The 14,730-nt window shown below is 41.8% G+C and overlaps 1 protein-coding gene across 1 annotated transcript in view; it reads left to right on the forward strand.

The window, feature by feature from the left end:
- scpep1 (serine carboxypeptidase 1) overlaps nt 1–14,730 on the forward strand; it is a 36,374-nt gene that overhangs the window by 12,772 nt on the left and 8,872 nt on the right. The window contains exons 2-8 of the mRNA XM_071203927.1: nt 498–640; nt 2,521–2,610; nt 4,193–4,348; nt 5,379–5,453; nt 6,027–6,099; nt 6,248–6,285; nt 6,788–6,916. Coding sequence (XP_071060028.1) covers nt 498–640; nt 2,521–2,610; nt 4,193–4,348; nt 5,379–5,453; nt 6,027–6,099; nt 6,248–6,285; nt 6,788–6,916 — 704 coding nt within the window. The remainder of the gene's footprint in view (nt 1–497; nt 641–2,520; nt 2,611–4,192; nt 4,349–5,378; nt 5,454–6,026; nt 6,100–6,247; nt 6,286–6,787; nt 6,917–14,730) is intronic.

Raw genomic sequence — 14,730 nt, forward strand, 5'->3', positions numbered from 1 at the left:
TGATGCAACTATGAGATACAATTAATAAAAGTAACTGACATGAAGTCATTGACAATGTTGAGAAAAGGTAACAAACCAGATTCTCTGAGGAGAGAAGTAGCAATGTCCAGCCTCAGCTCGTGCACGGGCTTCTGGGAGCTTTCAAACTCAATTGCCTCCCCAGTCAAATGTTCTCTGCAAACTGAAGAGAACTCTGATTAGTATCTGGACTGCATGCTCTATGATTCACCCTCAAATGGAATACAGACTGACCCAACAGATTTAAAGAATGACATGTTGTATGTGTAGTTTGACACAATTCAATACATCTTTGATCAAGATGTATAAAAGCAAGTCAGATATTCAGTCTAATTGCTACTGAATTTGAGTTTGAGAGTAATGTTTCATGACTACATTCTGCTGCTAAACCAATCTAACGTAGTTAACATTCATGTTTTCTTGCGCCTGTAAGTTATACGGTAAGTGAACACCCAGTGAAGTGTGTAATGTGTGTGTAGGGCTCTGCATCCCCCTGGCGGCTAAGGAGGACTGGGGCTATGTAACGGTGAGGGACGGGGCCCACATGTTCTGGTGGCTGTACGGCCGCTCTGAGGGCCAGTCTGCGGGGCCCAGCGGGCTGCCTCTCATCCTGTGGTTGCAGGTAGGACTGCTGCTTCCTGTTCCTCATCACGGTCATGCTTTCTGTTTCACCTGACTGCCAGGAAACTGTTCTGCCGGAATCTTTGTCGATATTGTTGTTGTGTTGCACGGCATTCCAAAGAAGGCTATCCACAGTGTTTTGGTTAGACTTAGTGGATGGGAAGTTCAGCTGTGGCTCAGGGCAGGAGAGGAAGAAGTACTCGGATCTTGTACTTGAGTAAAAGTAGAAGTATGAGTGTAGGAATACTATTTTACAAGTAAAAGTCCTGAAATCAACAGTTTTGGCATCAAAATATACTATAAGTACTGTAGCCTACCAAAAGTACTCATTCTGCAGATTGGCTCATGTCAGAATATAGATATGTTTTGATTATAATTCAAAACGCTTGTGAATTTACTCCAGGGGCAACTGAAGTCTGATTTAAGAGTTGATTATATTTCACATCATTAATCCAAATCTGTAAGGTAACTGAAGGTATTAAAATAAATATAGTGAAGTACAAAGTAGCAAAACATGGAAATACTCAATTAAGGTACAAGTAACTCAAAATTGTACAGTACATGTAGTAAGTTACTTTACAACTCTGCTCAGGGGATAAAATGGTCCTATTAGAAGATCAGTGGTTGGACCCTCAGTCCCTTCAGTCAAAGTGTCCTTAGGCAAAATACTGAACCCCAGATTGCTCCAGTAGGTATGGCCGTTAATATGGAGGTGATTTTGTAAGTCGTTTTGGATAATAGTGTCAGCTTAATGTAAAGTGTTGTGTGGCTGTGAAGAGTGCACCAAACTAGTGAGGGACAAACTGGGCTATAGAACATGCATTTTGTTGGTGCCTATCACAGGGTCTCTCATACTTTGTATTGAGTTAGAAAATGTATTGTTTGGTTTGTCACAAATCCCTAAATGATATGGTGGCTCAGGGGGTCAACCTGTTGAAGTGTCCATGGGCAAGATACTTGGCATGTCTACTATATTGAAATGTATGCAAGTTCTTTTTTTCCTTTTTTACCATTTGTAATTACTTTGGGTAGACACATCCAGTAAACACAAACATTTGGCCATGTCTTCTCACATTTAGAGGGTTTTTATATGTTGTTGTTCTCAACAAAGTAATATCAATTTACTAAGAAAACCGCTGGTTGGCGAATGTTGCTCAACATGTCGAAGTGTCCTTAGGCAAGATGTGGTATTGAAAGGTTTGGAAGTCACTTTGGATCAAAGAAACAACATTGTGTGATCAACAATGCAGGTTTCAAGACTCTGCAAGTTGATATTCACATCATGGAGTATGGAAATGAATGTCTCTGGGTTAGGACTAGCTGAACATTGAACATTGCTGTGGTGTGTTTAAAGCAGTTGAAAGGTAGCTTGTTGTAATGGGCATCGGCTATAAAACCCTTCTGTCGTGTGACTGAGTGACAGCAGTGTCGCTGCAAAGCAGAAACTGACTCATGAAGTAAAAATAAACAAGCTTAAAGATACTCTTGTGTAATACAGCTATTTAAATGTATCTATGACTGCTGCTACAGGAAGTAGCCCCTCTGCTCATACGTCACTATTGCTCAAGTGATGGTACAAATACTACAAGACCTTTGGTACTTCAGGGACTCCAGATGGGGTCCAAGAATAGCAAGCCGCAAGAATGTGTGGGAGTACATTAGTTCCTAATCCTAATGCTCTTAATGTTTTTCTTATATTAGCTTGTTTTTTTAATATTAATTTTATTCTCCTTGCTTTTTTATGACTGTTTTTTAAATTCCATTCTGCACTATTTCTTAATGTTTTTCATGTTTGTAAAGCACTTGAATAGCCTTGTGTTGAAACTAAGGTGCCTTGCCTCTCCCGAGCATGATGAGGATGTTTGCCCCTTGTGTCTTCAGGGGGGGCCAGGAGGATCAGGAAGTGGCTTTGGGAACTTCGAAGAGATCGGACCTTTGGACAGGGACCTAGAGCCCAGGAAGAGCAGCTGGGTAAGAGTTTGTTGGAGCGCTATATCGGTTTAGAGCAGGGGTGCCCAACCTTTTTTGAACCGAGAGCTACTTTTAAAGTTGCCAGTCTGCCGAGATCTACCAGTCCAAATAGAGGCGTAGCCATTACTGACAGCCTACTACCAGGTAAATACACACTTCTACTTGTATAAAACTGACCTTCGTACGATTAATACTTCATAAAATACTGCAGATCCTTTATCTTACCTCTTTCTAATCTACACACATACAAGTATTTAACTGAAGTTACACAACAGTGTTGTTGATACAGAGTTGGTGTATTCACACGTCACATACTACAGTGGGTAATGTCTTCAAGAAGCATTGAACAGTGCTGCCACATATGACACAGGAAAAAAGAAAAGACTCTGAACCCTTTATTTGCCATTATATAAAAATAGTGTTGCTACAAAAGTATAAATTAAGCTCACTAATAAGACAGCTCAGATCTGAAGCTACGCAGGAAACTGCTGCCAAAGTGCAATAAAAGAGACAACATTAATAGAATCAAACCCTTTTTTTTGTTGCATTTTAGTAGAGCATAAAAAGAAATGCCTTTTAATAGGATGCAAGCAACACTAGTTTCTTAACCTGAATTGATAATAGACTATAATCAATTTAAGTTTGCATTCTTATACCATTTTGTACAATAATTATAATGAATAAGTTCAAACAAACTAAAACGTACAGCTGATTAATAACGGTATCTAACTTGAGTTTTATCATATCAAAAACCTGTTGAAATGCTACTGTTATTTGTATTACGCATCGACAGCCTCCAGGAATGCTTCTTTCACAACTTCACCGTCTTTGAAAGACTTCATGTGTTTCGCAAGAACGTGACTGACACGATAAGATGCTATGGTAGCAGCCTTGCTCTTGTTGTTGGGCCTGGTGAAAATGGACAGCTGTGCATTTAGCTGTCCTTTCAGGCCCCTCCCCTTTTGGAGCGTAGGGCAGAATTAGGAGGGAATTCCGTCTCGTAGCGTTTGTGCACTGTTTTGAAAGGCCGCTCCTAAATTACCCTTCTTCGATAAAGCCACGTTCGCATTGCAGATGAGACGGATGGACTTTGAATTGGAGTGAAATTATATATTTTGGGCTTTTTTTGCTTCTGCCATAATTGCGGTCTTGTGTGTGTGCGGACTGTCACTCCTGTTGACGGTTGACACAGACAACCTCAGCGAAATAGTGCCCACTGCCCACCAGCCACGCCCCGACACATGGGGTCACGCCGGCCAATCACAAAGCTTTGATGCGTTCAAGTGCATTATTCTAGCACAGGAAGATTATGTTATAGGACATTAACGATAAAACAGAATATTGTTGTTCTATTTTTAGACACATCTCGCGATCGACTCGGAATCTCCCCGCGATCGACTGGTTGGGCACCCCTGGTTTAGAGGGTCTTCAGCATGTATTGTCTTCAGTGACTGTTATGCTAAATACTCATGTTCCTTGTTTGATGTTGCAAATGGAGCTGCTTTGATGGAAGACACATGTCAGACTTGATCTGACAATATGGTATTGTATCTTTCACCAAATTGTTCCTCTGATGTTTCAGGTGCAGGCAGCCAGCGTGCTGTTTGTGGATAACCCTGTGGGGACGGGCTTCAGCTACACAGACCGGCCCGACGCCTTCGCCACCAACGTAGCCACGGTGGCCTCGGACATGCTGGTGCTGCTGCAGCACTTCTTCACCCGGAGAGCCGACCTCCAGGTCTGTCACCAGTGCTGAACAGTGACACATGTTGACCCGGCTTCATTTTATAATACTGAAGGTTCTAAAACACTCCAGACATGCTGATTGAGTATAACTCACTTTTCATCACACTGAAGCTGGAAGTTCTGGTCCCGACGTGTAGAACAGAGCCGTCTCCAGCCGTCTGTTTTCTGTGTCACCTTGTCCTTAACCTTCAAACCCAATCTGCCTACGGGCAGTGTTGGAAGAAGTACTTATAAAAGTAGCAATACTAAACTGTAATATATTATTAGTTGGAAGTAAAAGTCCTGCATTCAAACATTTATTAACTAAAAGTACAAAAGTATCGGCTTCAATTTATACTTTAAGTATTAAAAGTCAAAGTACTCGGGACTAAAGGCTCCTTTCAGGACCGTGTAGATGAAATGATTGGATTATGATCAGTGGTGGAAGAATTACTGGGATCCTTAACGGATCATTTCTCAATTTGGGATCAATAAAGTATCTATCTAAAAGTAACTATACATTATTGTCAAAATACTCAAGTACAGAAGTTTTATCGAAAGAAAATGTATTTTAAGTATAAAAAAAGGCTAATTCTGCAGAAAAAGGCATCTATAAGTGATTTAATGATAATGAATGTGACAATATTATTAATATTGTTGCATTTTACTGTTTTAGACAAAGTTTTGATACACAATTTATTTATGTAAAGAAGTTTTGTAATATATGTTATATTGGTTCACCTTGTTGTACCTTAAACAGTTAGTCCACTGTTTTTTAATGCAACATCTTAATAACCTGAACTTACATCACTACAAGCGGAATATGAAAACTATATTTGTAGGACATATGAAGGACTAATACTGCAGCCTACACAGGACATGATGATACTACAGTAGCTGCCTAGTGTATCCTGCAAGGCCTTTGTTTTCTGACGGAGGAAAAACTGCTAGTATCTACATTCAACTTGATGTCCTGGATCTCATGTTTCATGGTTACAGCCTTGGCTTGTTAGAAACGGTTTCCCCTAATTGTCTTTGTGCAGAGCGTGCCCTTCTACATCTTCTCTGAGTCGTATGGAGGGAAGATGGCCGCTGCGCTCTCCTTGGAGCTCACTAAGGTGACTTCAGAGTCCTTCAGTAACGATGGAAGTTCCCGTGTTTAACAGCTGCCATGTGATGATGAGTGGGCAGTCATGCAAGTCAGCAAGTTCTTCTGTAAAGTGCACGTAATCATCCTAAATGTTCTGCTTTATATATTTAATGACAACACTAATGTACATTTTGCACATTTCTGTTCAATACTACCATTTTTTAAAGTACCCAGCTCATCCTGTTTACATTCTAGTATACAGCACATATTTTATTTTTAAAATGTGTCACATACTTGGATGCACCTTTTTGTATATTTCTACTTCTTAACATTTATTTTTATTTCAAATAGTTTTAAACTAGTTCTACATTTGCTCCTTTTTCACAACCTATTTAATTTGACTGTTTGTTTGTTTTTGTTCTCTTCCATCTTTCTCGGGGTCAAACCGCTTTTGTAAACCTTTTGTGATTGAGATGAAAATCTTCAGGATTCCTCACCGTGTCTCCTCTAACGTGTCTCCTCTAACGTGTCTCCTCTAACGTGTCTCCTCTAACGTGTCTCCTCTAACGTGTCTCCTCTAACGTGTCTCCTCTATTTCCAGGCTATAACACAGGGGACGGTGAAATGTAACTTTGCTGGTGTGGCTCTCGGGGACTCTTGGATTTCCCCCCTGGGTCAGTATCATTTATCAGGCAGTTTAATGAATTGCTCAGCATTACGTAGTTGTTACCTTTAAGAGCCAATCACAGGCAGTAAAATCCTCGACCGTGATCAAAGCTTTATCAAAGGTGTGCTCTGAAAAAAGGTTTCCTCCACCCACAGACTCCGTCATGACCTGGGGGCCGTACCTCTACACCACTGTAAGTCACACGCCTGGGACACACTTCTTCAGAGCTGGATTACACGGACCTACTTTACTAAAAGTAGTGATACGACAGTGTAGAAATATTATCGGTATCAAAATGTCACTTGAGTACAAGGGTAGGGGGCTTCAAAATAAAATTAAAGTACCAACAGTAAACATTCTTATTATGCAAAATGGACTATTACGAAACAATACATATTATTGTATGAATGTCAATCATTTAACACCTCAATATAGCAGATGTTACAGGTAGAGCTCATATTAATAATTATATACAACTTGCCAAAACACTATATTTTTGTATGAAGAATATGCATCGTATATAAATGGAATGCTGTAAAAAGTACAATATTTGTCTCTTGGATGGAGTGGAGTAGAAGTTTATTCTGCATAACATTGTCATTGCGTACAGTACTCCAGTAAATGTTCTTAGTTCCATTCAACATCCTCTTATTATAATGTGTCCCATTGAATATCTGTCCCCATGTGCCGTGCAGTCCCTGCTGGACGATGCGGGCCTGGCGGACGTCAGCAGTGCGGCGGAGGCGGTGAAGCTTGCTGTGGAGCAGGAGCAGTTTGAGAAAGCCACAGAGCTGTGGTCGGTGCTGGAGACGGTGGTGGAGCAGGTCGGTACTGTCAGGGTCTCACACGCAGAGCCATAGTCTCTGCTCTTGCAAGTTATTCTACATGTTACAATAGACTGTTGTATAGTGACCGGGGCCATGGTTCATGTCAGCTTGTGCCGTGGGGAGTCCTAAACACGGAAGTTATTTAGCATTTTAGCACTTCCAGCGGCGGCGCAACTTCCAACAGGAGTCATTTGGGGGGGGGGCTCTTTGGAAAAAAGGTTGGGAACCACTGGTCTATGGTTTATACAAGCTAATAAGACTTTTGTTCTCAGACATTAAATACCCCACTGGTGAATGTCGGAAGCTTCCATGTATTATTAAAACAGTAGTTGCTCGTGGATCGCCGGAGCTGTATTAGATTAACATTAACATGCTTATTGTAGTTGTAAATGCACTGCCTTGATGGAGCAGATGTGTGGGCTGGACCTGTATTTTACAGGAAAGGAGTGAGCAGAGGGTCGAGACGTCGATTCTTGTTCTGTTTTCTGTGACTATCTTCCTCACCCCCTCAGACTTTCAGTTGCGCGCGCTACTGAAGAGACGGGCTACCATGGAAACCAAACAATGGTGTAGCTGTATTAAAGTCCGAGTGGAAACAGTCCTGAGTAATTCTGATTTTGTCAGAAATCAGGAAAAATGCGGGAGAAATATGACCCGGGAGGAAATCGGGAGTCTCCCGCGAAAATCGGGAGGGTTGACAAGTATGCTAAGGTTAGCTTAATACTTATGCCGATTTATTTCCGCTTAATCCATAATAAAAGTGGTTTTAATATCTGGAGATTATCCTGCCGAACTAAACGTGTAAGTATCATAAACGTGCGTTTTCCACAGATCTCGTTTTCAACAATATTCTAAAATCCAATGGAAAAATCACATTGGCTTCAGTGAATGGATTAGAGTCTTTAATGACCACACAGCCAGGCTGGTGGAATTCGTGTTCAGTGCAGAGTATTACAGCTTGTTCCATACAGTTCAACATACAATAAAAAGTACAACACACAGCACAGGGCAAAGACATATCATAACATAAGGCGCATTCACACTGCGGTACTTTTCCCCAAAAGGTTCATGCGAACTTAGTTCATGATCGCGTTCACACCAAAAAGAGCCGGTACTAAAATTAGTTCATGCGAACCTTTTTACAGCGGCTCTTTTGTGAGAAAAGAGCTATATTTCTGATTGGCTGGGCGGATTGCAAACCACGCCCCGTAAAACTCCCAAAAAGTTTTGTGAAGCCGCCATTTTATTATCCTCGCATTAGCATTATTAGCATTAGCCCAGCACAGAAACACAGAGAGACTAACTTATGGCAACACAAAATAAAACATGGGAGCGGTGGAGATGAGGAGGTGTCGGCGTTCTGGCGATTTACTCGGAAGGCTTCAGTAGAAGCTGCTGGGAGTCCCAGCAGCTTCTACTGAAGCCAGTCCCAACTCCGGGGACTTCCGGCCGGGGACTTTGGGCGGCAGTATACGCCGTGAAGTGGTTTGCGGCCTGCCAGTAAACCCAAAGCAGAAGAAGAAGAAGTGACGTCAGCGGCTTCATTCATTTGCCTAATCCTCGCCAGGGACTTTTTCCGGTGTGAACGCGATCTGTACTTAGTTCATGCGAACTAAAGAGTTTGCATGAACTAAGTTCGCATGAACCTTTGTGGGAAAAGTACCGCAGTGTGAATGCGCCTATAAAGTTCAAGGTGTGGTGGATTATTATTGTTCATTGGGTTATTTAGAGTCCATTTAGTGTCCGTATTGCAAATGGGAAGAAGCTGTTTTTGAAGCGAGCGGTTTTGGCGGACAGTGACCTGTAGCGCCTCCCTGAGGGCAGAAGTTGGAAGACATGGTGACCTGGGTGGGAGGGGTCAGAAATGATTTTCTTTGCCCTTGTGACAGTTCGTTGGTGGTGAAGTGATTCGAGTGATGGAAGCCTTGTGTTTTAAAGGTCCCATGTCATGCTTTACCGGTTATTACCCGCCCCCTTGTGTGTTATGAAGGTTTTTCTGCATGTAAACGGTCTGCAGAGTCACAAACCCTCAAAGTACACCCTGTAGCGAGTACAACTCTAACACAGAGAAGACCTGTCCATGCTGCCCCAGAACGGGGGACAGTTGGGGATTTCTCTTTTTCCATTGTTTTCTTCTTGGGTATTGTTACGTTACACACACACACTCAATCTTATATATATTTAAAAAATATATATTTAAAAAAAATATATTTTTATTTTTAATGAACAAGTTAAATATCATACAATTGGTATCAGTAAAATGTATAATCTACAATAAAATCTCGTTTAAAATTGTGTTACGATGTCTAAAGTTACTGATAAGTCACATGTTTCCTGCCTGGCCTTGCCCGTGGCATTAGTTTATCATTACCGGGCGCCGTGCAAGGAGCCCCCGAGCCAAACGGCAGCAACCAGCACGTTGCAAAAGTCTCAATAGTAAACTGTGCCGCCGAAACATAATTTCAGCCAATCGGCGCCGTCAAATATTCTGGTAACGAGGGCGCTCACGTTGGCGCTAGTGTTAATTTCGTCAGCTATTTTTTTATTTAGTTTTAGTCTTAGTCCTTTGTTAAATTTCCTTTTTAGTTTGTCATATTTAGTCACTTTCATCCTGTTTTTATTTAGTCAAGTTTTAGTCGACTAAAAGTCTGAGCATTTTAGTCTTATTTGAGTCGACTAAAACAGTAAACATTTTAGTCAAGATTTAGTCGACTAAAAGCATTTTAGTCTTATTTTAGTCAAAGAAAACTAATTATTTTAGTCTACTTTTTGTCAATGAAAACGGTTGAGTCTTTTTTAGTCATCAGATTATATAGAACATTTCAGTGAAACTAGTCTAGCCAAAACCAATAATTTGTCATTTTAGCATATATAAATAAATAAGATTATATCTTGTCCTTATTTGATGAAAAACACAGGTTGAATGATTAAGAAGCTTTGCAGAGAGTATCTGCTCAGGTTTGTGGTGTTTTACCAGCTGTGTTTTGGCCGCATTGCTTCCCTTCTGATGAAACAATGCATTCGCTTTTTTTCTCCGCCTCATTGTAGCGAAAATGGGCCCAAATATCACATCGTTTCTTTCTCCCAAGCAGTGGTGGCTTTGGACTTTTTCGTTGTCAGTCATTTTGACGGACAGCATCGTAACATTTCCGTCATAATCCATTATTACCCGTCGAGTGCACAATGTATCACTCACTCGCGCTGACGGGGGGGTATTCGGTTAACGCGAGTGCGACCACTGCTCCCAAGCCCTGTTGTTGCCATTTTATTTCCTGTTGAATAAGGTTAGTTAGACCATGAGTTGGACCCGAGTCTTCCTGACAGTTCAGTGTGCCGCTGCCCGGTGTAATTCAAATGTACCGCCGCGCGCAGCACAGAAACAGCTGCTGCTCTGCCGCAGCACCGGAAATGGAATTGCTGGGAGAAAAACGGACTGATCAGAAATGTAACGTTATCTTTGATACTATTTCGTCTCCTCATTTTTCGTCAACGGAAGTATAGAGAGATTTTGGCATAGTTTTTATTTAATAAACTACATTTTCGTCTCGTCACTTTTCGTCAACGATATTGCATGATGATTTCCTTGCCGTTATTGTTTACTGCCGTCATCGTCTCGTTTTCGTCATGGAAAAAAAGGTCGTTGACGAACATATTTCGTCATTGTTTTAGTCAACGAAATTAACACTAGTTGGCGCTTACGTGCGTTGACGTGAGTTGTTTTTTAGACTCGTGAGTGACCAAGGTGACGCAGTAGTTGGATGAGAATGGCTTCGTGTGCAGGTGGAGTCGCCGGACCTCGGTCCGCACCCAATTCCGTGCAAGAGCTACTCTCCAATCCTTTCGGAAGGAGAAGTTTGGGAGATAAATTGATACTTAAAGACCTTGGACCGGACCAACCTGATATGTATATATCGCAGCAAGCTCGTGAAAAAGACAAAACGTATCAACGAGGCTTCTCACGTAGCTGGTACACCAGAAAGGCTAGCTGGATGCAAACAGGTAAATGCTGTCTTTTGTTTCCCATGCTTGCTCTTCAAACAGCCGGGGACAGATACGATCTGTTCAGGAACTAGACAAAAGTTAAACAAGTACAAACCACAGACTGCCTGTGTCATGGAGAATACAGTCACTGGTTTATTTATGTCTGTAGGCCGTTGTTGTGAGTGTGGACGGTCGGAGCATACATAACGTTAGCTTAGCCAATCTCCATTTAGAAAACACGAATTTTAAAAGGGGTTTTTCGCCTGCCGTCTGTCTGCAGACTCGTCAAAGCATTAATTCATGGTTTTTACTAACCGGTATCAGTATGTTGTTGTTACGTCGGCATCATTTTGAAACGTGTATTACAATTCAATTATGTTCATTTTGTTGTAGCTGTAGCCCCCTTGCCAGCGATTCTCTCTCTAGTTTAGCATACTCAGCCCGACTCAGCCTGGTTGTTCCTGGCCCTAGAACCACGATTTTATGGGGCCAGAAAAACTGTGAATTAGGACCCGCTAGCCGGTGTTGTCACATTATGCCTCCCTGTCATGAAATGCCCCCCTTGTCACGGGAACGCGCATTTCTAAATGACACGTTTACACCTCTAAATGACACGTTTACACTTTAAAACGAAAAGTAAACGTTCAGGGTTTTTATTAATGGTAATTTTCAGACGGAGTTCTTTAGTGGTAGCTCATAGTCTTGATTCTTCTGGTTTAACTTTTCGCTCCGTATTTAAGGTGTCGAAATTCATTCGTCACTTCCTTTTCAGTTTTTGTTAATCATTATTGTTACGTCCTGTCTGTATAAACGTGCTTTAAAATGTATTGTTTAATTTTACATAGTTGTCATCTAATAATCAAAATATGTTTACAAATGTTACATAGTCCCTTTCTCATTTCTCGAACTCCCCTCCTCGACTCCCCTCCTCGATACTTAGTCCCGCCCACAGGAGATGCGAGCCGAGGAGGGGAGCCGAGGAGAGAGGAGGGGAAGCAGCAGGCGGTTAGAGAAATGAGAACTCCTCTCCTCTGAGCGGTCATTTTAAAGAGACGTCCATTAATGATGACAGGAGGCACAGCAGCCTCTGTCTGATGGACAGATGTGTTCATGATGACTTCTATATTTACTTTGATTCATTCACAGTGCGGTATAATGAGACAATAACAGGCTACAGATGCGGACACAGATGCGGACACGCGCACACACACGTATATATTTATATAAATATATACAATTTCAGAATCAAACAGAGCACTCTCATAATAACGTAACACTATCAGAGACTGTATATATCCCCCCCCCCTCTCCCCTCTGGTCGCTACAATGAGGAAAATAAATTACGGAAAATAAATTACGAAAATAAATTACGAAAATAAATTAATAAAATACATATCGGGTTGGTCCGGTCCAAGGTCTTTAAGTATCAATTTATCTCCCAAACTTCTCCTTCCGAAAGGATTGGAGAGTAGCTCTTGCACGGAATTGGGTGCGGACCGAGGTCCGGCGACTCCACCTGCACACGAAGCCATTCTCATCCAACTACTGCGTCACCTTGGTCACTCACGAGTCTAAAAAACAACTCACGTCAACGCACGTAAGCGCCAACATCTGCTCCTCCGTTCCCTCTCCTTCCCTCTGGAGAACGGGAACCTGCACGATGTCACTACAAAACATCCAAACACTTCTTTTGCACTGTCCGCATCAATGTAAGTTTGGTTCTCATGTTCATCACATGCATTAGCTTTACAGCTTTGATTATAATAAGTTCAAGGTAAACATTAACTGAGGATATCAGTTAGAAGTAATACGCACCAATGAGCACGTTGAAAGGAGGAAGATGGGGAAATCTCACATCTTAAATAAACCGCAGAATTGAAAGGGTGTTAGAGTGTGACGTGTGCAGCCTGTATGAAATTGCAGTTGAAGATGCCTGCCTGCGATGCTTCTGTTATCTGTTTGGAGTTGAGACACAATATACTGTATGTAGTGACTATTACCCTAAGCTATACTTAAGCCACTGTGTTGCTTTTAAAACCCTGATCATGTCCCTGGTCAACATGAACCCAACAGTACCATGGCACATTATTAATACACTAGGTTATTGATGCACACTTATGAGATACAATTAATAAAAGTAACTGCATGAGGTCATTGACATGTTGAGAAAAGGTAACAAACCAGATTCTCTGAGGAGAGAAGTAGCCATGTCCAGCCTCAGCTCGTGCACGGCCTTCTGGGAGCTTTCAAACTCAATTGCCTCCCCCAGTCAAATGTTCTCTGCAAACTGAAGAGAACTCTGATTAGTATCTGGACTGCATGCTCTATGATTCACCCTCAGATGGAATACAGACCCAACAGATTTAAAGAATGACATGTTGTATGTGTAGTTTGACACAATTCAATACATCTTTGATCAAGATGTATAAAAGCAAGTCAAGATATTCAGTCTAATTGCTACTGCATTTGAGTTTGAGAGTAATGTTTGGCTCAATGCATTTCACACTCACTTGTAAGGCCAGGACACCACAGGATGTGCTGTCTTGTTGGCCATTATGGGGGAGGGTGCTGCATGTCCACCTTGACACCTTGCAGCCTTTCATCCTCATAAAGGCTCTACAGTATGTAGATAGTACATGTGTCAAGATGCAGCACATCATTGTCAAAAAACTCATACAACACCGGAACTAGTACACTGTACCTTGTAGACACACCCTCATGTTGCCTTTCCCTTCTCCAAGTGGATCCAAGAAGAGGCTTTCCTTCTCATGGGGGTACACTACCTTTTATTATTCACATGGAAACACAACATGCATTAGGCGGGAACCATTAGGCAGGTACGATGTAGGGTATTGTTTAGATGTTATCAATAAGTGACAGCCTGTATGTGTGGCCCGGTTATCTTGCCAATCACTAATTATATATGGTGTATACAGCACTATAGATACAGACTGGAGCTTAAAATATGCTCCTATTCTCACCACCAACATCCAGCGATGGTTCTCGTTCACAATTCCCACGATGACTGGGTGCCATTGGATCAACCTGAGAGTCGTTGCAAAAGTATTACATTCCTGTTGAAAAATGCACATTTGCAACATTTACAAATGCAAAGTCATTCATTCCAATCATGTACGTACCCGGATTCTTCCAAATGTGTGTTTCCAGATGGCGGTCATAGCGTAGCTGTCAATAACAGCTGCTTGACCGTCATTGCGCTGGTTGAATTGTCTTACAATGAGTGTAAGGTCGGCATTGATCACTGTGAGGCTGACCGTCGAGCGGCCGACCAAGCAGGGAGGCAGAGGCATTTATTCATCGCTGTGGTGGTACAGGATACACAGCCTCAATACTGCTGCCCAGGTGACCACAGTCACCAGCCACACGGATCTCACCCACACTACCAGCCTCCACCAAGCAGGAAACACAGAGCCTACATACACCCCCACTAATCAGCCATTAGACACAGGTGAGGGGGGGGGACAACACAGGGCACCAGGTGGACATAATCAGGAGTAACAGAAAGAACGGGAGGGGGAACACTTTTCAAAATAAAAGACATGTGTAATATACAAGGCCCGAAGCCGTTAGTCCACAGTCACAATCACCTTTGAGAAAGATGATCACAATGTATTAAAGAGGCATGTTTACTGTAATACTATCAACTACATTGTTGTAACGTCACTGAATTTCCTTTTATGATTTAAGTCAATAAAACTGTAATGCAATGTTTTGTGACTTTCATTAAAACAAATATTGCCCATTAGGGAACGGAATTATATAAAATATAAATTAGAATGTGACAAAGCAATACCTCACTCTCCAGCTCC

The sequence above is a fragment of the Pseudochaenichthys georgianus genome, chromosome 8 (assembly GCF_902827115.2).
Source record: "Pseudochaenichthys georgianus chromosome 8, fPseGeo1.2, whole genome shotgun sequence".
NCBI lineage: Eukaryota > Metazoa > Chordata > Actinopteri > Perciformes > Channichthyidae > Pseudochaenichthys > Pseudochaenichthys georgianus.